Here is a 27276-nt window from a genome sequence, read left to right as displayed (position 1 = left end):
ATGAAGCACTGCTTAATATGTGTGTGCAACAGTAGTGATCATTCGAAAAAAACATTTTCCTTTTAATAAAATCAGATGTTTTCAAAAACAGCTTCTCTTCAATGGCATCACCATTATAACATTTATGAAACCAGCTAGTAATGTGTTCCTAACCAAAGTGAAGACAGATCTAAAACACTGGTATTACTTATTAAATACATGGAATAAAATAATCATTGTATTCATCAAAACACTTTCTGTAAAATGATTACAGATAATGAGGCTCCTCCCACAATTAATTGTTTTTCATCAATTACCCTGACTGGAAAAAAGGACTCAGAAAAACCTGAGAGGGTACAAATGACTTTAATCACAAAGTTAAGTGTTCAACTGTTTTGATACCATCTACCAAAATGTTGAATTCCGATGTCATATCCCTTGTGTTTAACTACATTTGACATACAGGTAATTTTCCCCAACCATGATACATTCCAGTGTTGAATATCAGTGACTCTTCAAAGAGAGTACAGTACTGTCAGAGGACCTCCCTAGTCTGTGTTGGACACAAATCATCATTTGAATACTTTAGTCCAGCAGGTCAGACCTGCCTTTCTGCTGAAGCATCCATTGTTCAAGCAGCACTTAAAACAGTGTCCACAAGCCACATATTTGCCCAGGCCACTACTTGTGGAAAGGACGTGCAAGGCTCAAGTTCTTTCAGTAATTGTGGTGTAAAGTGCCTGTGAACAATAATACACCCAGTTCAATAGTGATGCATGTGTTCTTCTTGGTGTTATAACCTACTCACCTTTTTAGATGGAGGAAAAAAACTTGAAAATGCCACAGATGATCTAAACATGACATGCATTTTCCCCTACTACAAATGCTAGTGCATGATTCACATGTACACCCACTCAAAGAGTGCACATGTACAGCAGCCATTTCAGGCTGCCATATAAACACACATGGACGTGTAGTAGACATAGCCCATGACGCTTTTCTTGTCAAAAGGCGATACATCACTCCAGATGCATTACTGGCATTAAACATGGGCTAGCCATGGACAGCCAAGAGCATTTTGTTCACACCACCACACATTCATGTGCAATCGTTAAATAAGACCAATTTTTGTCTTCCATGGACTGTAAATTCACAATATCATAAGTATAAAACGTGTAATGCAATGGAACACATTCACCTTTTGTGGATTTGTCCATAGTAACGGTAACGGTGGACAGTGCTACCCGTGAACAGTGCCACCCATGGGCAGCGCAGTTAGCAACCAGCAGATTGTCCGTTGCATTGGCTTCTTCAGTTCTGTGATCGTCCCAATGGATCAGGTCCATCAGTGTCCTGGTCAGTCCTCCGTGGACGTCACAGAGTGCCCAAGTGGATCTTCCCGAACTCGGTGAGGAGCGCCACCAGCAGGAAGACGCAGTAGAAGACGATGAGGAAGATGCCGTAGGCGCGGGTCAGATGGAAGCACTGTAGCGGAACCAGCACGAAGGACAAGACCAGACTGAGGCCCAGCGCACCGGACAGGATCCAACACAGGAGGCCCTCCGGCTCAAACTGGGGGAGACGGTGAGCTTGTGATGTGATGGATTAACATGAATTTTAAAAACATTTACAGCTTAATGATACGATGTATGGATATATATATGACTCGATATATAGAGATATATGACTCAGTTGACTTTAGTCTAGTTAAGTTAAAACCCCTAGATTGTTTATGACAGTTTTATTTCAGTTTGTATCTATGTGAAGAAATAGACAACAGAAATAAAACAAAATGCAGATCAGAAATAGGATAAGAGGCCTGAAGTTATTTGAAGATTTCAGTGCTCCTCTCAAGCCCTGTGGACTGGGAAGGCAGAAGACGTACCTTTACTTCATGATGGCCACCGAACATCTGCAGTAAGCAGCCCAAACCTACGCCAAACAGCATGTCTGAAAGAGGCTGAGTTAAGAGCAGACACACAACCAGGATGAGCCTCGATGGAGGCACATAGATAGATAGATAGATAGATAGATAGATAGAGATAGATAGATACTTTATTGATCCCCAAGAGGAAATTCATTTACATAATGTAAATGAAACGACTGGCAACATAAAGAACACAGAGATCATCTGAGGTCCATATTTATAAGAAGCTGACTAACAGTAAGCTCCTTACTTACTCCTTACAATGTGTCATGGAGTGTAAGCTGAACTGAAACTATGGTCATGTCCTTTATGGGCCAAAAAAACCTGCTGATTTATGACCACAACAAGTTAACTTGTGATCACATGATCCGTGTTCCCACTGTGCAGGACTCGAGGGAAAGGATACTGAAGATGATTCCTCCAAAACAGGCCGAAATGGCCATGCGAGGATAGCCCTGGCGAGCGATCAGGGTGTCGGAGAACAAGTCTGTGGGAGCACAGAAGAGCACAATGACTGCTATGGAACTGGAGTACTGCGAGAACACTAGTCAGGTTTATACTCTCATAGGTAGAACACTCAATACATGATCAGCCTGCTACAGTATGGAACTGGAGTACTGCGAGAACACTAGTTAGGTTTATACTCTCATAGGTAGAACATAGGTAGAACACTCAATACATGATCAGCCTGCTATGGAACTGGAGTACTGTGAGAACACTAGTCAGGTTTATACTCTCATAGGTAGAACATGATCAGTCTGCTGTATTATCAATGGTGTAAACTTAAACAAACACTTATAAGCATTTTTACATGTCTATGAAAGGCAGTAGATGATCCATTGAAACCACTACACATTCTATCTATCTTTATATTATTACCTTTTGTATTATTATCCGTAAACACAACACACACGGAAAAAATAAACCTTGATAGAAATAACTGAACCGAACCAAAAAAAAACAAACCATATCTGTAGCTCAAGGCTCAAAAAATCTGTTGTGCTGTACTAAAAGAAACATTTTCAGGAATTTTGTACTTTTAGGCGAATATTGAGCGATATTGGAGAAATGATAGCACTGTCTTACAGTGATCCATGAGACCCAAGCTAAAGCTAGTTAGCAAAACAACATTATATTCAATATATCATTGGTAAAACTCAACACAAGTTGAAACAGGCCTACAAGGTCAAGGTCAATGCTACAAGGCTACTTAGTCGTATAATGGTTAATCCATTTAAGAAAGTATTGCAGTACTAAGAAAAAAACGTTACACATCTTGCAATCTATTGCATACATACATTTCACATAGAGTTTCTGCTTTTGAGTAAGTGAGTGTGTGTGTGTGTGCATGTGTGTGTGTGTGTGTGTGTGTGCTCACCTCCGATGCTGTTGCCCCAGGCCAGTAGTGTGAGCCCCAACACGGTGTTGCTGAGGCTGAAGACGATGCCCAACATGTGCAGCACACTGACCACCTCGGACGCCGCCGTGTTGATCCACAGGGCACTCACCACAAAGCCCAGCAGAGAGAACAGCTGAGGGCACACATACACAAACACATGGCAAACTAATAGATACAAACACAACCAGGTGTTCAAAGAGATGCATCTAAATCATTTTTTTAGTGACTAATTCATCAAAACCAAGGCAAAAATAATGTTTCCATTGTATGTCTCCTTTAAGTATGAAATACTTTTTTTGAAATATATGATATATTTATATATTTTTAAATTAAAGTTTTTAAATTAGATATTTTTTATCTGCATAATTTGGCTTTATCTGAAGCGACTTACAGATGTCACTCCCTGGAGCAACTCAGCGGTTAAGTGCCTTGCTCAGGGACACAGTGGTGGCAGCTGGGAACCCAACTCAGCTACTGCACACATACCCTGCTCTTCAGCCACCACACACCCACCGCCACATATTCAATGTTCCAATTTGATTGAACGAACAACGAAGAAGTACATGAATATATTGTAAACAATATCAACATATACTGTATTTACGAGTAGTATGTTTTGCCAACATGCCCACAGATTTGGAACAGAAGCCATACCCAATACCCAACTGTGTGGCCCACTGAGCCCATTCGTTTTTGGAGGTTAACGAGTGACCTGCTGATCCAGCTTCCTCAGGGCTGGCTGCCCACTAAGTAAGATTTCTGCAGTGGTCAAATAATTGTGCTGACTACATCCTGGACACATGCCCAACTCTGGGCCATAGACGTGGATACCAAGAGCCAGTTCAGACGTTACTATACTCTAGGCTCTAAACCCAAACACTATTGACCAGATACAGAAAAACCCTTTCTCGCATAAATGGAATTATGTGTGTAGTATATACTGTAGAGTTTATATTTGAATTCTTGAGTTCAACACTTAAACTGTGTAAAAATAAACTACCAAATACTTACAAAGTGGTATGGTGGTGGCTGCTCGTTGGTGGTGGAGCAGAAGACTATAGCAGCTAAGAAAACACCAATCAACACCACCAGGGCCCAGACAGGGAACCCGCCCTGTATCCGGTACAGGCCATCTGGAAACATATATCTTATGTCAAATGTATTATGAAGATGTTTTAATAGAGTGCAGTTTACTAAATGTTCATTGCCAAGTTCAACGGCATGTAGAGCACAGCGAGAACTGTTGGGGACATATGGAATAGAATATAGAATACAAAATTAACATGCAACAGAACTATTGAAAAAATGCACGCCTTCACTTGAAATACTTAACAGCTTTAGTTTGAGAGAAAATGGAATAGAACATTATGTCCAATATTCCAATATATGGTTTAATGTTCTGCATTATGTCCAATATTCCAATATGTGGTTTAATGTTCTGCATTTCTCATTAGTGGGTCACTTTGATACTAAAAGTATGATTCTAGGTAATGACTGTATGATATCTGTACTGTCCCTGTGTATATCTGTGTGTGAATGTGTATTTAGAGATAAGCGGGAATATTATGTCTTTGCAGTGTTTCACTGCTCTACATGGCTGCGTCAGTAGCTGTCTGCTCCGGATTGCCAGGTTGCCTCTAATCAGAGTCTGATTCAGTGTAGTCTACGTGATATGGGATGACCAACACCATCTCCCGTCAGCCTGGAAGGATACTTAAACCCTAACTATTTCCTTGTCTAGTTAGAGCAGCTGATGGATCTTTAGGTGAAGTCATGCTGTCTCTCCCTTGATGTGCATCATTGTAAATAAACTCTGTTCCTGATTTTTCATACTATTGGTCTGACTGGGTCTCTATTAAATCTATGGTATCAAAATTACCATCAAGTTTTAGGAATAATGTACCGGTAGTCACGAGATAAAGCTGCCAGTCTCCTACACATAGATTAGGCCAGTTGTTGTAGTTTAAAATGGGGCACAGTGATGGCATTCAAGTGGGTACACTATTCAACTGCTAAGTAGTAATAATCTTCTTGGGCATTTCTTAGGTATTTGAAATTACAAAGCAAATGCAGCCATGTTTCTAGATCACGTGTTGGGTGAGATTAGCGCTCTGATTAGACTAGAGTATTTCTCCCAATTTTCAATAGTGTTTTGTGCATTAAAAAAAACTTACTTGCATGGGTCGCCATAATGAATGACACTGATGCACACATACGAACGCACGCACACAAACACAAACACACACACACACCCATAGACCTACAGTACAAACATGCGAGCAAACTTACACTGTCCTGCATTAAAGGTAAGAATGCACACTAGAGGCCCAGTGACGATGTGGAGGGAGTTGAGGGGCCTGTTCCAGTTGTGGTCCTCTTTATCTGGGTCCACTACAGGCACAGTTAGAAGCAGCAACACCTCCAGCGGAATCTGTTGGAATGTAAATGCACGTCACATTTACTTTAATGCCATTTAGAAGGGCAAGAGGGCATCCCTTAAAAGACTATATGCAAAGTTGCCTACAGCCTTTTATACAGAACAGCAGTCTGGTATGCTTTTTGAATTCATAATTTGCCACAAACCAAAACTAATCATGGATTTTTGTTCAAAGAATATACTTCTCATTCCAGAAATGTTTCAGCAGTTTTATCTTCAGTCAATATTTTTCTTTCTATCAGTAAATGTCTGAGCAAGATTGATTGTTGTGCTGGCCATACCCACTAAAACATGTTGGACTGAGCCGGCATTATTCTGTGACATACCAGAATACAAAGTAACTGAGACCCACCTGTATCACATGCTATTCTGGATTACTACTGACATGTCACAAAGGGTCTTGTTATTTGAGAACACAGCCCCATAGGCAGAAGATTACACAAAGGAATGCAGCTAGTTGTAACCAGTATTGCTAAAAAGTCCCTGAGGAACAGGAGCCTGCCAGTCTCCCGTAACAAAGCTGAATGCCTTAACTGTTAGCATTGTTGCTAACGTCCCTCCAATGTGTAGAAACCCAGTGGGTGTTGAAGCTAATGCAACATGGCCCAGCATACAGAGCCAGTACAGGCTCACCTTCACCACCTTCAAGAGCCTCCAGCCCCAGGACTTCCTCCTCCACTTCCTGCTGTCCACGGGCTTCAGGGAGCCCAGGAAGATCTGGCTAGTGGTGAGCGTGTGGGGAAGCAGAGGCTGATACTCGTCATCTGTGGTCCCAGTACAAACACAACACATATACAGAATATTATAGGAGGAAGGATTTTGGAGAATATGGAAAATGCCAACTACCACAAGATGTTGAAATGATGCAATGGTTTGTTAATCGCAATGTTGGCAATTCAGTTGGCAAATGTATTTTCCAGGAGTAAGATTGGGTTAACATGTTGTAAAAATAAAGCCTTGCATAATTTTAAAATGTACCTGGTTCCTTTTAAAAAAATAAAATACTGACATTGCATAACATAAAATATGCCTCTTTTACAGACTTTTTAAAATTACTAGTAAAAATGCCTGCCTTTTTAGGACTGACACAGAACTGGAACTGTTGAATCATATTCCTGTCATATGAAACCCTCACAGCACATGAGCTCTGGCTGATGATGATGGTTGTATCTCCTACTGCTAATCCTCTGAACTTCCAAGACGCCTCAGAGTTCTGCAGTTCTCTTGTTGTGACCCTTAGCTGACCCCCAAATACATACACTCATGTCCAGCATGAGGGAAATGCCCCAGATGAATGCCTACTCTAAACAAGTAAAACGTATTTGCCAACTTCCTTCCCTTCCCATGAGTGTAACACTACATATATATGCAGCCAGCCATAATAAGAAGGCTTATGTGGTGACAAGAGACCAAACTGCACACACACACACACAATATACGCACATGCTGTGCTTACCATAGGTTTGTATGCTCTTGTTGAGACTCTCGGAGTATTCATCACTAGTCAGCAAATCTGCGAGAGAAAGAGAAATATGACACTTAAAAAAACAAAACAATCAAAGACAATCATCTGCAGCATGCAACATTAAATATAATTATCATCATCATCATATCATGAAAATCAATCTTCTACAACTGCATTTGAGTTCTTAACACAATGGCAACATTTGTATTCAGTACATACATTTTATTTCAGTATGATTATGCTATTGGGATGCCTGCATCAAAGGCTTGTGGGATGACTGCATAATTAGTTTCACCTGGTGTATGTGCAGGAGTGGGCCCAATGATGGAGCGCTTCCGATAATTGTAGATGTATGCACTTATCAGGACAGTAGCAACATACACCATATACAGGCCAATGTATCCTATCACAAATGGAAAAAACACTCTATCACTCAATAAATATCACTGTGTCTTCATGGCATTTAATATCTCGGTTACTTTGGCAGAACAAATAGAAGCAAATTATAACTTTGCCGATCACTTATTGGTACCATGAGATACCATGGTACACTATGCATGACTACATGCATGACCTTTCAATCCAACTACTAGTACAGCATAGGAATACACATGCATTAGTGTATCAGAGTAGGAATACACATGCATAGGAATACACATGCATTAGTGTATCAGCTAAATCATGGTGCCCCCCCACTCACCCAGTGCCTCTGCCAGGGCTATATGTCCTTTGTAGAGAATGGTGAAGGTCCAGAAGACAGCTGCCATATAGAAAACCATGTCCCTCAGAAAGGGCCTGGAGGCCACCGTGAAGGGCTTCACCAAAGCCACACTGCCGGCCACTACGGTGGTCACAAATATCCCAGCACCTACAACACAAGAGTTACGATGGATGTAGTGTCAGTACAGCCTATAGACCCTTTCAAGAGAGTTCCATTATCAGCATCATAGTTGGCCCCATAAGGCTTCCGTTTTAACAGTGAAAGGGTCTATATTAAATTGGTGGTAGCACATATCAAGTCATACTGTACACAAATCCTGGCCATCATCAAGCACATCAAATTAGATGTCTTACTACATCTTCTTCACTACTGGTGTGGTCTAGATAGCAGATTCCGTTCATTTCCAGTACATAACTTTGGTGAAAAATTAAATAAGAATGCAGACTGAACAAGACTTAACAGTGTCAGTGACCAAACCCACCAAAAAGCGCCCCGATGGCCAGTCCAGCGGTCTGGGGTCGCGAGAAAGCAGCCATAGCACTGAAGACATCAGGGGCGCCGTTCCCCAGCGCCAGAAAGGTCACTCCCTGAGCAAGAGGTCAAGGAGGTCAAACAACTGAAACGTTCTGACATTCGATTAAACAATATGCACTTTTCACTCTAATGGGCACGTTCCATTGGGGGCTTGTGGACATCTCCTGTACTCAAAAGGATACAGCAACGTTGTGCGTCAGCCTTAACGTGGAGGAAATAGCAGACAGATTCGGGCAGAAGCTGTAGGGAAGAGAAAGAAGGAACCGTATAAACTCACACTTTATCTTTAAGCAATAATATATTTGATACTGTGCAAACTGCTGCCCTAATATAAGTTCACAGTACGCTAGACGAGACGAAGAAATCTGACACATTTCTAAAGTATCATACTCCTATATCAGTTCAGACAACTTCTGCTTCTGCTAGTTCAGCTTAATTTAGAGAAAGCAGTTGCATAACTGTTGTTGTGGCTAAACAGAAGTTCCCTTTTTGGCATTTTTTTTCTCTCATAAGAACAAAAAAGTTGCTTATACCAGAACTTGAACTAAGGTTTTTGTAACAGTACGTTTCCTCCCGTCTCTGTGTTGCATGTGGATAGGAGGTGATTGGTTTTCAAAGCACTTGTACTGAAAGAGGAAATGTCCAAGTGAACTTCCTGCTTGAAAACTGACCTGTGGCAATTTATGAAATACCAGACACAAAGACACATCCACTTTCACAGTGTTAGAAAGTGCTTTGTGCGTGGTTTCTTGCATCTATCTACAATAAAATGAAAGGGCACATGCTCAACTCTTATCAGCATGCAAACTGGACAGTAAACTTTACAGCAGTAAGGTGACTGAAACCTTCATGTGACTACTGTGTCATTCAAGTAGCATTAACACGGGAGCTCATCTGAAAAGCCATTTCGATTTGCAGGAGTTACACCTCACCCTTTCAAAGAAAAAAAAATAAACACTAAGAAAGAAAAGAAACACTACTTATGCTTAGGGCAGTGGACTGGTGAACAGAAGCAGTCACATGATGTGGCCTATTCACCACAAGATGGTACGTCTGAACACTGAAGAAGAACATGTGAAAACAGCAAAACTAACAATTTTGAGGCGGCAAGTCCAAGTGCCAGGAACAAGAACAGCAGCCATACTGCCTGCAGGGGAGACAAGAGGAGAGGAGGGAAATGGGTCAAAAAGCTATATTTGTCCATACTTTTAAGATTCGTTCCAAAGACCAGACAGTACAATTTAGATATACAGTCACTCCTTACAGTGTAAATCTTAATATTATAGATAGTCAAGATCATGATCAAACGTCATTCAAACAAAAATGCATGACACTCATCCTTGCGATACATTTGAGGACACTATGTGGCTGAAAACTGGACTGAACAAATGTCCAACATGCACAGATAGTAATTATGAATGGGAACTTTACCCATTAGTAAACTACAGTACTATTAGCCTACTGATGATTAAAAACATTATTTACATGTCCACTACATACTGGTTTACAAGAAGATTGCACATCTTACATAGATCGTGATGGCCAGGGGCAGGAGTCTGGGAGAAAACTGGCAGAAAGTGAAGCGTGGGTAGTTGATGAAGCCGTCCTCTCGGCTACAGTCGGGGGTGTTTTTGACGAACTCACAGCGCTGATTGGCACTCAAGTTCATAACAACATCGCACTGTTAACACAAAGAGTCGAGGTCTAAGAGACACGAGCAATACTAAGAGACAGCCTAAGAGTCTACTGTGGAATCAAAAATAACTTAGTTGCCATATCACCTTACACCAGTGGTCCCCAAACTTTTTCTTCCGAGGGCCAGCTCATATGCCTGGCTCCAAGAGAAGGCCAGAGACTCGGAGTAGTTCTATATCAGTAACCATAAATAGCTTAGTGCTGTGAACAACAGCAGTCTACCTTAGTTGAATATTCTATTACATTTAATCATAGGCTATTGCAATTTAATACCATTGTTAGCTGTGTTTATATTGTTATCATGCCATATCAGTGTAAAATTAAATAATACTAATAAAAAAACGTTTGCATTCCCAAAAGTATTAGCAGGGAGTCCCAAAAGTATATTTTATTAAAAAATGTGTGAACTCTGAATTCTGTGTCTTTGCATACACAGCTCAAGTTGTTAATATCCTACAAATAATTTAAAGTTCTCAAACTATGAATTTTATTAAGTGCTGAAATGGTCTGAAATGACCACCATTCTAACTTTCAGTCACCTGATGAGAACTTTGTGAACTCTTTGTATGAACATTTGAACGAGTGAATAAAAAATAGAAATAATTATCCCAGAAAGTCCCAGAAATATGACTTGAATAGAAGTTAGCTAGTTATTAACAATTAATTGATACATTTTTAAAATACTTTGAGCACTGATGCAGTCAGCATAGCCCTCTTACATTGTTTGCAGGTAGGCCTACATTTCATTCCGTTTTCGATGGCAAACGCAAAACAGCGCCAAAACAACCACCGGTGGACAAAAAGAGTATTACATGTGTACTGTTAAGACCATAGCAAAGATCCTCCAAGTACAGCTTGATTACTAGCTCCGCTTTAACCCTCTCTGCCATAGACTGTAAAGGTTAAGACTCGCCATAGAGAATGAATGGGGGAAATTGCGGAGGTTTTAGTTTGACGATGTTGTACTCCCGTGCGGGCCGGATGATATATACTACGGACATGTTTTGGGGGGCCACCCAAAATGAGGTGGCGGGCCGTAGTTTGGGGACCACTGCCTTCCACCACCACAACAGCTTTAATCTTACAGTGAGCGCATACATTTCCTCATTCAACATAATTGTTGCTCATTAAGTTATTTTGAAAAGTTACCGAGGAAAACCCACCTCCCACCTTAATCGTGACACCTGAGTTTCACTGCGGGGAGGCAAATATTTGCCTGTGACAAGGACATACTGTGCTATCTGGTTACCAACTTCAAAACATTACGCAATCGCACACAAAGTAGGTAAATACAAGCTTCTGATCTCCTGCGAGCGACTTCACAAGAAATAGACCAAGAAATAAACCAAATATGACATAACATAAAGACACATATTTTTGAACTTTTTTACTCACTTCGTCGGCGGCCCCCTTCATAATTCCCGCAAAGGGTTGCGTTCCAATGAAACTCACGTTGTTCCATACATGATGAGACGACGATGTCCCTCCCAATTGACTCGACTCCAAACAGGCAACATGGTGTGAACCACACAGGGCAACCACTAAAAACGACGTTAAGATCAGATGTTTCATGATTTAACTCGTTTTCTCTCTGTTGTCCATAATACTCTGTGACTTCAGTAAGCATTGCATCACTCAAATATTACTGTGGAACAGAATGTACTAACGTGGAATGCGTAAAATACATCTTGACAGAGAAAACAAAGGCTCCAAATTGAAACCTTCTGCGAGAACGTTACCCACAGTAATGTGCTCAACTGAATTCGCCTGAGACTGTTTACATGGGAAGTAGCCTTCTGCACCGTTCTGCACTTGTTAGGGGTTCTCTGGTAGGAAGTGGCGCCCTCCCTGCGTCACCACCTCTGCCATTTCCTAAATCGTCACATTGACTGCTCACTTCTTAAAGCTAAACAAAGCCTTTTTATTTTAAGTGCAATGCAATTCTTGTAGAGGGTAAACGCAGTTGTATTTAATTAATTTGATTAATAAAATAAAAATATGCAAATATTTAAATGAAATGTAATGAATGAGAATATTATATGTATTCTAAAAATACGTTTATTTGCTTGATTAGTTTATTATCAAGATTTGAACAATACATACTTTACTCATATGATAAAATAAAGTACAATGGTTTATATTCAATATTTACAATTTGAAAACAAACAAACAAACAAACAAACATTAAAATGACAATACAATACATGACCAAATCCATTAGTTGTGTGATCAGAGTTCCTCAATTCTACATCTACACAGAAAGAAAACGTGTTAAGGGCATTTCAGCCACAAAAAGCCATTGCTGGGGAAATGGCAACTAGAATTCCTTAGGCACTTCTTGAGGTTTTTTTAAAAGGCACATTCCAAAGTTGCAGATTGAAAATTCCATCCAGATAAGAGCACTTCACTCCACATCACCAAGCTCAGCAAGTCAACATGTCCTCATTCTTCCAGGCTGCTGCCCTCATAGACCAGGGCTGAGTCCATTTCTCCAGTCTTGGAGTCGTAGTTGCCTCCGACATCCTTTGTAACTACTGGGCACAGATCCTGTTCACACCATCTGTAAATTACAATTGGGCCAATTGTTTCAAAACAATGCTTATAAATAAAGCAAGTTGTGTTTCCTGAATACAGTTTGCATTTCTGAAATAAAGGTGATAAAATGCATTGCTAATGAAGCACTGTGGTCTTACCTCAGGGCAGCATAAACATCAGCCCGAGATGCTCCATCCCAGTTGGCATGGTCTACAAGCAGTGCACCTGAGAGAGGTACAGAGGAGACTATGAGACAGTGAAATCCTATTCTCCAACCTCTAACATTTATGCTGAAATTTCTCTGTAAAAAAATATTTAGCAGGATTTACTGTGATATTATGGAATTATGTCTGTGGAAACATTAGTAACTACTTTGTTGGACAAATACATAGCTTTGCCTTGTGCAAATGTTGTCCATTACCCATATAGACGCGTGCCAAGGTGTAGGCCAGATCTCGAGCTGCCATCTCCATGATGCCAGGTGGTCTTAGTACAGCTGAGCGCATGAACTCCCCCAGCCTGGAGAGGGCGCTGTTCACGGCCCCTACAGCAGGCTGGAGGGTATGACCAGCTTCTACAGCTAAGGTCTTCATCTACAGAGGGGAAAAGGTTTACAACTAGGGGTCCCAGCTGTCCTCCCATAATACATACATTGGTAGTCAAAAGTTTGTGGTCACTTAGAAATTTCCATTCCACTCCATTACAGACAGAATACCAGCTGAGATCAGCTGCATTGCTTTTTTTAATCAGGGCAGCAGTTTTCAGATTACATTATGTGCTTACATAATTGCAAAAGGGTTCTCCAACATTTTCTCAGTTAGCCTTTTAAAATTATTTCAGATTAGTAAAACAGAATATGCCTTTGGGACATTGGATGAATGGTTGCTGATAATGGACAATGTATATATGGCATTAAAGATCAGCCATTTCTTTTTACAACAGTCATTTACAACATTAATGATGATGATAAACAAGGACATTTCTAAGTGACTCCAAACTTTTGAACGGTAGTGTATAACTGACTCACTAGACATAATAGAGATAAAAGTTCACATACTTGAGCCACTTTCAATAAAGAAATGGTGTTTTAGATACACCCAATAGACATGTATTTCTTACTCTAATGGTGCAAGATAAAAAACAACACCAAAGATTTTTTTGTACCTTAAAATAACGTTTCCAAAACAACAGGGTGACAGGGTGAACGGCGAGGAAACAACGAGATTCTAGGTTTCGAAATGGCCAAAGTTCGGACAACACACCTGGCCTTCTGACCTTAAATTACTCCACAATGACTGAAGCGTTCAGACTTGTCCTACTTTACCTTCACGTCAGCGAAAAACGAGTCCAAAACCTGCCCCGAGCTTTTGGAGATGCAGCGCAGCACATCCAGGGCCAGAATGTTAGTCGTCCCCTCCCAAATGCTCAAGACCTGAAGTAGAGACCAGAAGTGTGTTTCAAAACCCAATGTAAATCAGGCAAGTCACAAGTCAATTATGTCAGTCCATGTAAAAAACTATTTAGGCAATTTGATGTGTTCTTCAGCTCTACCTGTGCATCCCTTAGCATTCTGGGTAATCCTGTGTCTTCAATGTAGCCTTGACCCCCAAAGCACTCCAAACCCTCAGAGACTACAGCCACAGCCTGAGAGCAGAATACTTATGAAAGGCATTGCATAGGAGACTAGACTTTTTTTTACACAGAAGAATGTTCTCATTTTTGCTCTCATCATTGCTCTTTTGTTCTCATCTGAGTAGCAAAATAATTAGACTGCAACACCAGATAAAAAAAATAGATGATATGATTTTATATCACAGTGATTATATGTCTGGATTTTCACACCATCTGTAAATATAACAGCATCATTGTTTTTGGTGTGTGTTGCTCTCTTGGCCTGGGCCCACTTGAAAAAGAGATAACAATCTATTCCCTGGTTAAATAAAGGTAAATAAATAAATAAATGGTATTAATTTGTGAAAGACCACATGGGGGTGTTACTGGCCTGTTTCCCCGTGTAGAGCTTGGCCACGGTGGTAAGCAGCCGGAGCAGATGGAGATCCATGTCGGAGGCCTTGGCACTCTCCTCCCTCCCCAGCAGGCGGCACACCTCCATCATGAGCAGGAACGCCGCGCGCGTCTCCACCTGCACCAACCACACGGGGTTTACACCGGAATACACCCACAGTATGGACTTGTTTTTTTAAAGAACTAATAATTAAACGGTTGGTTTGTATAAGTACAAATTACAAGTTACAATGTCATTGCAAGACAAAGGCATATTAATAATAGAATATTTATAACAAGTTTAAAGTGAAGATACTTGGGACTCACCTCCATCCTTGCCATAGTTTGCACATGCAAAGGATGGTCCTTCAAGAACTTTCCAAAAACAAACCGTTTGGTAGCATACTCTCGGCTCATTTGAATTACCCTGAAGGAGATTTCAAAAAGTCCAGTCACTCAGATTGCTTTGAAAATGAATGTACGTATGTCAGCAAATACATGACAAATAAACGTTACAGAATTCGTACCGTCTCATTGAGGCCACAGCAGATACAGTGTTGTGGATCCGCGTGAGGGTTAGCATGTTAGCAATGGAAGCCACCCCTCTCCCTTCCACTGAAATCTTGAGGGGGAAATAGCATTTTACATTAATGCAACAGGAACCACCTGCTACTTCCTGAGTTGTGTTTTACAGGCAGCTAGTTTTGGTGTCTTCTTCAGATTCCTTTTGACGCCATGTGGTCATCTGGAGGATCGATTAGCATACCTGTCAAAGGTTCTTTATCAACCGTCTCTGCGCCTGTCGTTCTCATGAGACACATGTGCATATTGTGCAATACACCCCTGTGCCAGATGTGCCAGATGTGAGTACACCCCTGTGCAATATCACAAAATGTTAAATGATTCAAAGTTATATCACATATGTTTTGCCCTGAAGAGCTGTTCAGAGCTGATGGAGCATGTCTGGTTACCACGACTACAGTGATGCATAGTCCCAACAGTGAAGCAAGGAGGAGGGACTGTGATGATAGGGGAACGTAAAGGCGTGTAATGTGCTGGAGAGATGACCTTTGCTGGCTCCATGATAACCTGGTCAAATATGTTGCCCAACTTGAATCCAATACCTTTGTGGTATTTAAAGGGAAAAGGTAAATCAATACAACCTGCCTTCAGTAAAGAGCAGCTGTAAAACTGTTTTTTTCTGAAGAATAGCTGACTAGTTGTGTCCTCCTACCTCTGCCTGTGTTTTTATGTGTGTAAAGCTACACTGTTAGTTTCTTTCTTCATTTTACATTAAGAATACCCTACCCTGCAATTACAATACCTTAACCTACCATGCAACTTAGAGGTAATGCAATTGTATGCGTTTCATTTGCCATTTAAGCGATATTGCACAGGGGTGTACTCACTGCTCTCACTTCAGTTAAATGCTGTATGAGGTGCACCTCAATTTTATTTCCTTCTATCATATTGTTGGTATAAACATTCCTAAACGCTGACACAATGTCACTGGTACTAATATCAGGATGCATTTGAACTCCACATGAATATGAACAGGTCCTCATACTGCAGTGATCTGGTCCTATCCACCTGTGCTGTGTGCACTGACCAGGTGATCTGTGTGCACTGACCAGGTGATCAGTTCCTATCCACCTGTCCTGTGTGTGTGCACTGACCAGGTGATCTGGTCCTATCCACCTGTGCTGTGTGTGTGCACTGACCAGGTGATCTGGTCCTATCCACCTGTGATGTGTGTGTGCACTGACCAGGTGATCTGGTCCTATCCACCTGTGCTGTGTGTGTGCACTGACCAGGTGATCTGGTCCTATCCACCTGTGCTGTGTGCACTGACCAGGTGATCTGTCCTATCCACCTGTGCTGTGTGCACTGACCAGGTGATCTGGTCCTATCCACCTGTGCTGTGTGTGTGCACTGACCAGGTGTCCAATCCACCTGTGCTGTGTGTGTGCACTGACCAGGTTATCTGGTCCTATCCACCTGTGCTGTGTGTGTGCACTGACCAGGTGTGCTGGTCCTATCCACCTGTGCTGTGTGTGTGCACTGACCAGGTGTGCTGGTCCTATCCACCTGTAATGTGTGTGTGCACTGACCGGGTGTGCTGGTCCTATCCACCTGTGATGTGTGTGTGCACTGACCAGGTGTGCTGGTCCTATCCACCTGTGCTGTGTGTGTGCACTGACCAGGTGTGCTGGTCCTATCCACCTGTGCTGTGTGTGTGCACTGACCAGGTGTGCTGGTCCTATCCACCTGTAATGTGTGTGTGCACTGACCAGGTGTGCTGGTCCTATCCACCTGTGATGTGTGTGTGCACTGACCAGGTGATCTGGTCCTATCCACCTGTGCTGTGTGTGTGCACTGACCAGGTGATCTGGTCCTATCCACCTGTGCTTTGTGTGTGCACTGACCAGGTGTCCTATCCACCTGTGCTGTGTGTGTGCACTGACCAGGTTATCTGGTCCTATCCACTTGTGCTGTGTGTGTGCACTGACCAGGTGTGCTGGGAGGCCGTGCAGCAGGAGCTCCGCCGTGGGCATCTGTCGCGTGCCCAGCTTCTCTTTCAGCCGCTGGACTTCGATGCCGTTCAGGATCCCCTGTCCGTCCCGCACCTCCGCGTAAAACAGAGACAGCCCACCGCTGCCCTACATGCAGCGAGAGGCGGCGGGGGAACAAATGGCATCTATGAGATGGTACTATAAAAAAGCATAACCACAAAAAACGGGAGGACATAGATGTGGCACGTGTTCCATCTGTTATTTTCTACAGTGATCGATCGGTCTATGTTATATTGCAGTAGACCGGTTTGTACTGTAGTTAGTCGTGCACTTCCACACACTTCATCCACAAAGGGGGCACCAGCCTCCTTCTATGTTACCTGATGGGCCTGTCCAAAGTCACAAGCAAGAACTGATGGCCGACGATTGTTTGGTGCAATGGGGAATGACAGGTTTGTGGTGGACCCTTGCATGTGGATATACTGTATTTAAACTAAAGTTTGCCGCACTTTTTTGTTTTTGCTAGTTAGTTTGTAGCTTTGCGTGCAGGCTCTCCATCTTGATGGATACTTGCTTGGGCTGGCCTGGAGGTAGGCTGGTGTCCCTTTTGTCATTCATCCACATAACTTTGTACTGACTGACATATCTGTCACACACGGTTAGGTAAGGGATTTCAGTCTGTCTTGCTCAAAATCCAAACTTTGTAAAAACAGTTCTATTCCTGAAGTGTGTCCCATTGAGTTCAAGTATACCACAAATATCTTATCCAAAAGAGGTAAATCAAAGATAATCAACTCAAACCTGTTTAGCTTGTCCATCTTTGTCGGGTATCCGGGCTAGTGTAAGAGTCATATCTGCATCAGTGGCAGATGTGAACCACTTGAAGCCTCGCAGCTTATAAGTCCCATCAGCTTGTGGCCAGGCCACGGTCTCTGTCCCACTAGCTGGCGATGGAAGGTTGGTGAAGATTCATTTTCAGTATTCTCACAAAATTAAACAAAGATTTTTGAGTAGTAGTAGTAGTTTTAGTTTAATATCATATCTGAAGCTATGGTTATATCATGGCAAAAATAAAAGGATATAAATTAGAGAACAGACCAAACAAATAGAAGTACATAGACAAACATTTCTGAGACAGGATATATCACAGGCAACAGATTAAAAGAGTGCACAGTGACACATTTCAGATTTTTTTTCCAAGTATGAGATTGTGAATGCTATTAACTAAGCTAGTAGCGTTGGCTTTCAGTCCGTCTTGTGCGTCTCTCTCTAACATGGGTAAATATAGCTTAATAGTAAGAATAGCAAAATTCCTAAAACTCTAACAGAGCGAGGCTTGACAAAATGTTCACCTACCGACATCAGAACCCCCCTTGCGCTCGGTCATCCACTGACCCGAGGTCCAAAAACGCTTGGGGTCACGAGAAGTCAATCTCCGAAAGGCCTCCTCCACTGACGAGGCCCCACCTAATGACTGAATGACAACCAACATGCAACATGCATGAATAGCAAACACAAGCACAATCAATGCCTCTGTCCTACAACCATTATTACAGCAATGACAGCTAGAGGCCAGCAAAGCCCTTTATCCTTTCAAAACACAACAGAAGCTTTTCACAGTTTTCACATAAGTTTTCTCCATAGATGCAGACATCCCAACCTGCAAAAAGTCATTTCAGGGAGGTATCACGAACCCCCCCCAACCACCCCACAAAAAAAAAAACTTTAACCTACTTAAGATTAATATATAATGTATATTCAGTACACTAAATAAAGAAGGCCTAGGCTATAGATAGAAATTGTGAAAATATGTAAATTTTGGTAGTTTGGTCTTTTCATGTTGGCAACTAGCCATCTAGTAGGCTATAGGCCTGAATAACCAGCCATTGGGCAATGCTAAAGTCACTGTTACAAACAGTGCAGCGTGCAAGACTAGGCCAATCATTATTTTTTACTTTTATAAGACAAGGGTAGCCTACACTTTGAAATGGGTCTTACATTTTCCTTTTTTTAAGGCACCGACTCTGCTATGACGCTCCTGTTCCTATACACTGAACTGATTAATTAAGTTCAGGAGAAAAGAGATAAAAGCCCGCCTACACTGAAAACTAATTGGTTGATTTAGCGAAACAGGCCAATCAGGAGGCTCTCTGTCTTGGATGCACTCAGGCACACACGCACCACCGCTCTCCCTCTCTCTCCCGTCATGTGCGCGCTACACTCAGATGCACACGCGGTCTCGCATGCGTGCTCTTGATCCCTCACTCTAGATTCCGGGAGATTTTATCTCATTTGAAGGCGTCAGGGAGCCGCTATCAATATGCGGGGGACTCCCGGAACTTCCGGGAGACTTGTGATGTCTGTAGATGTGCACCATAGATTCAGACCTCGATGACTTTGGCTGCTCCATCGGTCATGGCCAGAGGGCAGGTGTACAGACCAGCTGAGGGAGCGTAGAGGAAGATCTTAGCCATCTGGTACACCCGGCTGCAAGGAATGTCAATAACAAAGAACACAATAACTAAGCTGTGTCTGGCTGTCATTTAGTCATGCACTATAATAACAAAGATGAAAGAGGAAGTTGGATTAGGCTGGCAGTGACCTGACCTGTGCCAAGCAAACAAAAGTCATAAGATTTACCAACACTATGAGAATAGACTGTCAAGTCAAGTAACTGTGAAGTCACATTTAACATGATTTGACATAATGCCTGTTGAAAAGCACCAGTCATAGACAGAATATATCTATCTATCTATAATACATACCATCTGCTTAGCAAATTAAAAACAAACAATACTTCCTACCACCTCGCTCACCTCCACTCTCCATAGCATCTCTCGTAGCCGGCGGCGACCAGGCCCTCCTCGGCGGAGATCTCCTTCATGCGGGTCCAGGCTGGACATGTGAGGATGTGGTCCACCCGGCGACCCCAGGCATCAAAGTGCTTCAGACGCGGAGGGTTCTCCTCACACTCCAGACCCAGAGCATCGATCTCCTGCACCAGGCGCTCCCCAAATCTAGTCAAGTCCTCCTCCACGTCCTGAGAAAAAGTGTAGTAGTTATATTGTACTGAAATGACCAACATTACCAAGACATCTAATTTCCTTCATCACTGGTCTAAACACATGTCTATTATGATCTGCTAGTTCACATGTCTATTATGATCTGCTACAAGTTCACATGTCTATTATGATCTGCTACAAGTTCACATGTCTATTATGATCTGCTTGTTCACATGTCTATTATGATCTGCTACAAGTTCACATGTCTATTATAATTTGTCACAATTTATCATAAGTTCATCAGTAGGCTACAACAACTGTGCGGAAAACATTAAGACAAATGAAAATATTTCAGTTGTCAAGCTAGACCTGTAATTGTGCAGGCTGTTCAAGTGACCTACTCGTAAAGGTAAATGTCGCCGCAGGTAAGTCCGCAGTAAGGCATCTTCCAAGAAGGGGTTCTTCAGGAGAGGCTTGTCCTGAAAAAACGTTCCAATGGATGAGCGCGAGAACACCGGACCCTCAGGCAGCTCGACAGGCTGCTCCCAGGAGCTGGTTCGGCTCTGCTGGAGGTCACTGCTGCAGGACAGCGGCCGACTCAATAGGAACCAGGCCCGGTTACTGGTGCTCACGACTTGTCGGCCAAGCCAAAGGAGGGCCATGAGATATCAGGGAGATAGCCTGTAAAACATTGAAAAATACCTGAGACCTGAGATATATCAAAGTCGTTGTCTATATAGTTACTGAAGAGGCTATCATCTTCAAATCACTAGTGGAGGCCTATTGTAGTGGCATCTCAGTGACATGTTAGCAAGGATATCAAAAATGATTACTACATATCCATGAAGTTTTGGTTATTGTTGCAAAAGAGCTTTGAGTAGGCCGAACAAAAAAACAAAAACAAATTCCAGACGGTGTGTGTGGGGAGCATAGGCCTACACTTAAATATTAAGGAGATGGTAGACCTCGCTCCGGCTGGCCTAGTTGAGTTGACGGCAATTTGACAGGTTGTATTGTTGTGAGCTAAGATCAGGCACGTGCAGAGAAGGGGGGCTACAGGGGCTCTAGCACCTGCCCTTTTGCCCCTTTGATGTCCAAGTGCCCCTTGACAAGACTTTTTAAAATTTGTAATACTTCCGCTAGTTCCAACGTGAATATTCGCTAAAATGTCTCATTAATAGTTTGTGAAATTAGAAATTTACAAAAATAACAATTTTCTGTGGTAATTGAAATGCCTTGCGGCCACCAATCCGTGGTGTCATACATTCAGTGAACTCTCAGAAGGTGCACGCAGGCACAGTGCTGCAGGAGACGTTTGGGAGCACGGTAAGGTCACTTACCGCAGTTAGCCTATCTGAACATGCAATAGTATTCAGCTTAGAGATAGAGAATAAAATGTTTAAAGTTGTTTCATGTTTAATGAAGTAGGCTATCAAACCCGTTTTAACCATGTCATGGTCCATCCATTTCAATAACCTTCTCGAGCGGAATGCAACCTTCCAGCAAAGGACATCAGCTTGCAGAATGACGTGCTGATTGTGGGATGAGCTCAACTTTGCTAAGTAGGTGAACGTGGATGCAACAGTGTGTTCTAGCAATACGCGATCAGAGGTGAACTGAGCTAAACAGGTTGCATGAGTATGCCGAGTGCTGCCAGGTAGGATCTATTAATCGTTCAACACATAACAATTCAGCAATTTACTCAAATCGTTGACCGTTGCCTGGTCACAGAACTGTTGTCCACACTGTTTTCGTAAGCTATAAAGTTCCAAGGCCGTCAAACTGTTGCAAAAAAAACCGTTCTCAAACAGCACAACTTACCCGGTCAGTCTTTTATTTACAGTCTGGTGCAACACTTCAATCCAGAAGATAGAGCACAGACAGTTTTGTATGTTCAGTCAGTCACACTGCCACCACATGGTTAGGAGTGTTTCTACCAAAGATAGGCCTACTTATAGCCTAGAAATCTAGACGCAATTAATTTGCTCAGCCTGTACGTCTAGTACCAAACCATAGTGATTTCTATTGGCTGACGCCGTGGACGTCATCCAATCACAGCGCTCTATTTTGTTAGAGAGTCTTAAGGCGGGCTTAACAGGATAACGACAGTCCTGTGACGGTGAACAACAAGGAAGGTGGCTATGGCGAACGAAGAGCGGTTGTTTGAATCGGCGTTGGCGTCAACTTTGGAGGAGTTGAACTTGTGCTTTTCTTTGAAAGTTCAGCAACACAATGCACTTAAGTCATTCCTTTCGAAGAAGAATGTATTTGCCGTTTTGCCGACCGGATACGGATATGGTCGTAGCGTTGGCCTATTGCATGGCAGTTTGAAAGACAATTCTCTGCCCGCCCCTTGGATTAAGCGAGGTGAATGGTTCAATTCCAGACTATACATTTCAATGATATAGGATGAACCGCCAGGTTAGCCTACTTATTTTTAAAGAGCACTATATAGGCTACTAATAGACAACTGAAAATCTACTAATCCTTATCTGTCAATGGGTGATGGCTGGTATTGGGTGACGGGCATAGGAAAAGCAAATAATGGCAGATATATCATAGGCCTATTGCCGTCACCATAAAAGGGTAGGCTCTTGCTTATGCAACAAATCTGACATCATCTGACATGAACATTAAAAAAACAACTTCTCGTGTCTATTAACATTAAAAACAAGAGCTTTTCTGCAGCCTACATTCTGCAGGCGCGGCTCTACAGGGGGCAGAGTGTACGCGGCCCACCCAGTAGCCATAGGCTTACAATGTAATGGAACACAGCACAATGGACACAGTCACATTTCACACTTTTGTAAATATCTCTAAATATTTCTAAAATGCACAAATTAAAATGTGCATAGGTGTTATCACACTTGGTCCCTCTCAGGCTTCTAAACTCGCCTAGTTGTTTTGCTACAGTACTTTGTTTGGAACGTTGATCAAGCATTATTACCCATGATGATCATGCGGGATGTCTATATTTATTTTTACATAGATTGTAATGGAGGATCCGATTAGTTACTTAACTTGGATATCATGGGGGTTTTCATATTTTTCTATTTAATGTATATTTGAATGTAATGTAGGCTACTGGTCAATTGTAAGATACCTCAGCCAACCCCATTTGAATCTCAGGCGACCCCACATGGGGTGCCGACCCCAATCCAAAGCAGGTATGAGACCCGCAGAGAAGAATGTGTATGCAAAATGAGTCGCTTTTGTTTCGGTTCACTTTCTGAGTTTTTTTTTTTTTTTAACACCCTTAGTTTAGTATACGCTCAGAGCTGAGGGCTACACCCATCATCAATGGCTAGGTATGCAGGTATGCAGCAGTAAGGTGTAAATCAAAGCAAACTAGCAAGCTAACTGCCTAAACACACATCCTTGGCACTCATTAATGAGTCTCATTAACAGACACCAAACCATTTAGGCATACTGGAGATCTTGACAGTGTAGCTCAGCCAACTCACCCCCAACACCAATATTTCAACCTATGATTCAACACCTTTTTATCAGGGATTAATTGTATAATTGAAAAAAGAAATCCGAACAGCAAGGTTCAAAATTTTCATTTACTGATTTATTTCAAATTCAGAAAGTAAAACAAGGAATGCAATGACTCTGAAACACCCAATAATTAATCTACATGATTCATCTCCATGCAAAATCCTATTCTCAACCTCAAAGGCAGAAAATACTGAGGAAACAAAAGCATGACTCATAAAACCATCTGTTAGGTAAAAGAAATATATTTTGCTACAAACAACATAATTTCCATATTAAGGTGTTCTTTATTTACTACGCGTAGGGTCATACTCCCCAGCGAGACTGACAAAAAAGTGTGGGGTCTTTGCCATATTTATACAGAGAGATAAACATGCTTCTAGCGTCTTAATATTTGGCTGCATGCCCTCGCTCACTTCTGCTTATTAGGTAGCTTGCCATTTCAAAGCTGGGGTGCAAATACATTCTTTATGAATGTAGAAGAGGTACAAAACAACAAAACTGGTCTGAACAGGATTGGCGACGCAACTTTCTCTAAACCAATAATACAGGGGTATAGGATACAATGTTTTCAATAGCACTTAATACAATGATACATAAAAGAATAAAACAGTTTTCTCCAACACCATCTGCATTACAGATAAAAGTATGTCATTATGCCTAATTTCCCTCACGGGATCAAAAGATATACTTTATTAAATTTGTTTTTTTGAAAATCCCAATCAATCAGTCAATCCCAATATTTTTCAATCATCTAATGTCTTGGTCCATTCTGAAGCAGAATCACTATCTGAAGTCTAGCTCTCAAGATTATTGCTCATCTGATTAGTTTGTTTTAAAGTGTAAATTGATAACATGTAATGATACTGACATAGGGACACAATCAATAGGCGTCTTTAACTAGACCCTTCATCAGCCAGAAACACTCTTTTAACCTTCATAGTAATGGCCTTCAGTGAGGCCGGAGACCATGTAGACCAATACACACCATTTGTACCGTCACCATTGTAGTGTCGCCATTGGTACCGGCCGTTTGGGTTGGCATCCAGGCAGTTATGAAACCAAAATCCTCCCCTAGAGTGACCTTTTGCACATTGACCCCCCCAATGCCAGGTATCCTGATCCTTATCAAAGGTAGAAAACCATCTTCCATTGTGTTTTGCTAGAGAATTACCTGAAAGAATTAGAACACATTTTGCTAACTGTGACAAGCGTGCATTGGAGCATTGATCACAACAAGCATTGGAGCACTAGTCCTGTATAAACCAAACATACTAAAAAGCAAAAACAAAGAGGTCAAATGAGACCACTCTTACCTGCGCCGCCATTAGTGAAATCAAAGAGACGGAGTCTATACCCATCCACTGCTGATTCTACAAAGAAGTTGGGGTACAGAGCATAGACTTTCGCCCCAGCAAAGTCCTCCAAGTCTATTCTCAGTGCATAACCCCGCCCCCGTGTGAGGAGGTGCATGTTCTCCAGACCTAACAGCAGGTGACACAACAAACATTGGAACAAACACTGACAACCAACAATAAAAGAGTTATATCTCATCAAGATCTTTTGGGATTTTCAAGAAATCGTCCTATTGGAATTATAAGGTTATTCCTGACATTTTTGTCAAAACAGAATTATTCACATATCTTATTTACATTCTGTGGGGTGTTTCTTTCTTACCTGCATTTTTTTTACTTTATATAAAAAAGACTTAAAAGGAATTCAAAAACTTTAAAGCTCAATTTGAAGTCCTGGTTTGTATGTTTATGGTTTCATGTAATATGATTGCAGATGTCTTACCCAGCCAGTACTCTCCATCCTTGTATCCAAAGCCCTCCTTATACGTATCATAGGTTCTGTCAAAATTCACACTCCCATCCATTCTCCTCTGAATCACCTGATGCGAAGGTGTTGAAAGTAGGAAAGTCATAATGGGTAGACCATAACAGACCTTAAACCTTTTTAGTAAGTACTGTTTAGGCTTATGTGGTGTGTTAATAAGTCTATGCCATAAACCTCAGGCCAAAGTTACATCGTACATGTCTGTGCATTTGGCTCATATTACGTCATTAGGGCCAAATCTACACTTTTTATGAGTCAAACACATCTACTCACCGTCCAATGGCCCCCTTCATGGTTTTCATTCTCACTGCAACCCATGTCACAGTACACCTCCATAGGTGAGTCCTCTCCAACAGGGTAGATGGTGTAGACGCCATCGTGAATCGATCCGTTTTTGAAGACATCTTCACAGTCGATCGGCAGGCCCTCGTGATAGATGCGAGGGCGAGACTGCACCAGCAGGGGCAGGAGCAGAGCAACAGACCAGTAAACCTGCCAGGGTTGGAGGACAATAATGTGAAGAAAAGTACTTGGGTACTGGTCTGTAGAGCTGAGCAGCCTCCGATTTCTCTACAATAAATAAAGGTCATTATTTCTGGTGCCTGCATGATAACCCCAGTAAAATGCTCTTGAAGGCTGCCTTTTTTTGCCCACAAAGATTGCTTTGTTGGTGATTGTTTTTGATGGTAAATAGGCTTGTTTGTTGATTGGCCGCTGTGGGAAATCCCCTACCTATAGCACAAGGAATTTAACACCTCTCCTCCATCTGACTTGAAATAAGCCTCTGATAATAAGTATATAATATCCTAAAAAGTTGTTTTTATCTTTATATACTCAACCAAAAATGCATTTCAGCTGTAACTCACCATTATGAGGTCCAGATAGTGTCTGGTGTCCATGAAGATCGAAAGTCTTCTGTATCTAGCTTACTATATCTCTTTGCACAAAAGTGTTTAACCAATGAGTATTTATCTCTTGAAGAAGTATTGTCAAAGATGTCTATCAAAAATCTCACGTCTGTGGATGGGCAGTGGTTCCAGGGTCATCTCTCTGGTACTTGCACTCACCAGGTGTTATATAGGGCAGTTCACAGGGGTGGGGGTTGAGGGTTCAGCAATAAATATTAATTTGGAACCTGTATTACATGTTTTGTTACATTCATCCTTTTTTCCAGTAACAGGAAGAAATCTCATGGTTAAAGTTTGTTATTGATCTAGAACCATGAAAAAGTAGAGAGTACATTTTTATAGTGCGTTGAGGATTATTCCTGGAATTAGAGGCATAATAGCAAAACCAAAACGTAATTATTTTTCAAAATGTCATTCTTGCAACAAAATGATACACACATGTACCGGTTTAATTACTCTTTCAAATCAGCAACAACACGCTGATGTCTCTTAAGCACTTACATGCTGATGTATTTACACAAAAGACTCTTAAGTACTTTGTACACACTGATGTATTTATACAAAAGACTCTTTGTATAAATACTTTGTATACCAAAAATTAACTAATACAGGCCTCTGTGTAAGATTGTTCCAGTATACTCAATGAAGAAAAAATTATGACTTCAAAAACCTAGCTTATTTCAGAAGTTCTCAACTTTTTCAGGCCTAATGGTCACACCAAAGGTCAAACCAAAAACGCACACTGACTTATGGTTACTGATTATGATGAATGTCACAAACATTATTATAGGCATTATTCGAGTGTTCTTTCTCATGGCCA

At 41.7% G+C, this 27276-nt stretch overlaps 3 protein-coding genes across 6 annotated transcripts; all 3 read right to left on the bottom strand.

The window, feature by feature from the left end:
• Positions 1-329: 329 nt before the first annotated feature.
• slc8b1 (solute carrier family 8 member B1) lies at positions 330-12010 on the bottom strand. 3 transcript variants are annotated; one of them, XM_048247204.1, is made up of 16 exons: positions 11825-12010; positions 11553-11698; positions 9991-10143; positions 9557-9609; positions 8645-8702; positions 8410-8515; positions 7908-8075; positions 7503-7610; positions 7199-7255; positions 6376-6506; positions 5595-5736; positions 4317-4438; positions 3285-3438; positions 2313-2393; positions 1865-1929; positions 330-1551 (listed from the first exon to the last, which is right to left on the bottom strand). In XM_048247204.1, the coding sequence occupies exons 2-16, from the start codon at positions 11571-11573 to the stop codon at positions 1354-1356; spliced, it is 1617 nt and encodes a 538-aa protein (XP_048103161.1). In that variant the 5' UTR covers positions 11574-11698; positions 11825-12010; the 3' UTR covers positions 330-1353. The 3 variants fall into 3 exon arrangements, with proteins under 3 accessions (XP_048103161.1, XP_048103162.1, XP_048103160.1); XM_048247205.1 differs by having other exon boundaries at positions 11901-11998; XM_048247203.1 differs by having other exon boundaries at positions 11553-12010.
• Positions 12011-12226: 216 nt separating this feature from the next.
• LOC125298658 (acyl-CoA dehydrogenase family member 11-like) lies at positions 12227-22119 on the bottom strand. Of its 2 annotated transcripts, none has more exons than XM_048249503.1 (15): positions 22033-22119; positions 20613-20892; positions 20026-20249; positions 19597-19696; positions 18566-18683; positions 18011-18153; positions 17207-17356; positions 15224-15318; positions 15024-15123; positions 14695-14835; positions 14244-14336; positions 14017-14124; positions 13114-13285; positions 12851-12917; positions 12227-12717 (listed from the first exon to the last, which is right to left on the bottom strand). In XM_048249503.1, the coding sequence occupies exons 2-15, from the start codon at positions 20871-20873 to the stop codon at positions 12600-12602; spliced, it is 1890 nt and encodes a 629-aa protein (XP_048105460.1). In that variant the 5' UTR covers positions 20874-20892; positions 22033-22119; the 3' UTR covers positions 12227-12599. The 2 variants fall into 2 exon arrangements, with proteins under 2 accessions (XP_048105460.1, XP_048105461.1); XM_048249504.1 differs by lacking the exon at positions 22033-22119 and adding an exon at positions 21914-21933.
• A 2486-nt stretch (positions 22120-24605) lies between these two features.
• On the bottom strand, positions 24606-26447 carry LOC125298344 (microfibril-associated glycoprotein 4-like). Its single transcript, XM_048249047.1, has 5 exons — positions 26415-26447; positions 25822-26040; positions 25507-25603; positions 25026-25193; positions 24606-24883 (listed from the first exon to the last, which is right to left on the bottom strand). Exons 1-5 carry the CDS (start codon positions 26445-26447, stop codon positions 24606-24608), a joined length of 795 nt encoding a protein of 264 aa, XP_048105004.1.
• Positions 26448-27276: the final 829 nt, after the last annotated feature.

This window comes from Alosa alosa, chromosome 7 (genome assembly GCF_017589495.1).
Source record: "Alosa alosa isolate M-15738 ecotype Scorff River chromosome 7, AALO_Geno_1.1, whole genome shotgun sequence".
NCBI classification, from domain to species: Eukaryota; Metazoa; Chordata; class Actinopteri; order Clupeiformes; family Clupeidae; genus Alosa; species Alosa alosa.
Note: the sequence above shows the minus strand (reverse complement) of the source record. Positions and strands in the feature narration are given on the sequence as shown.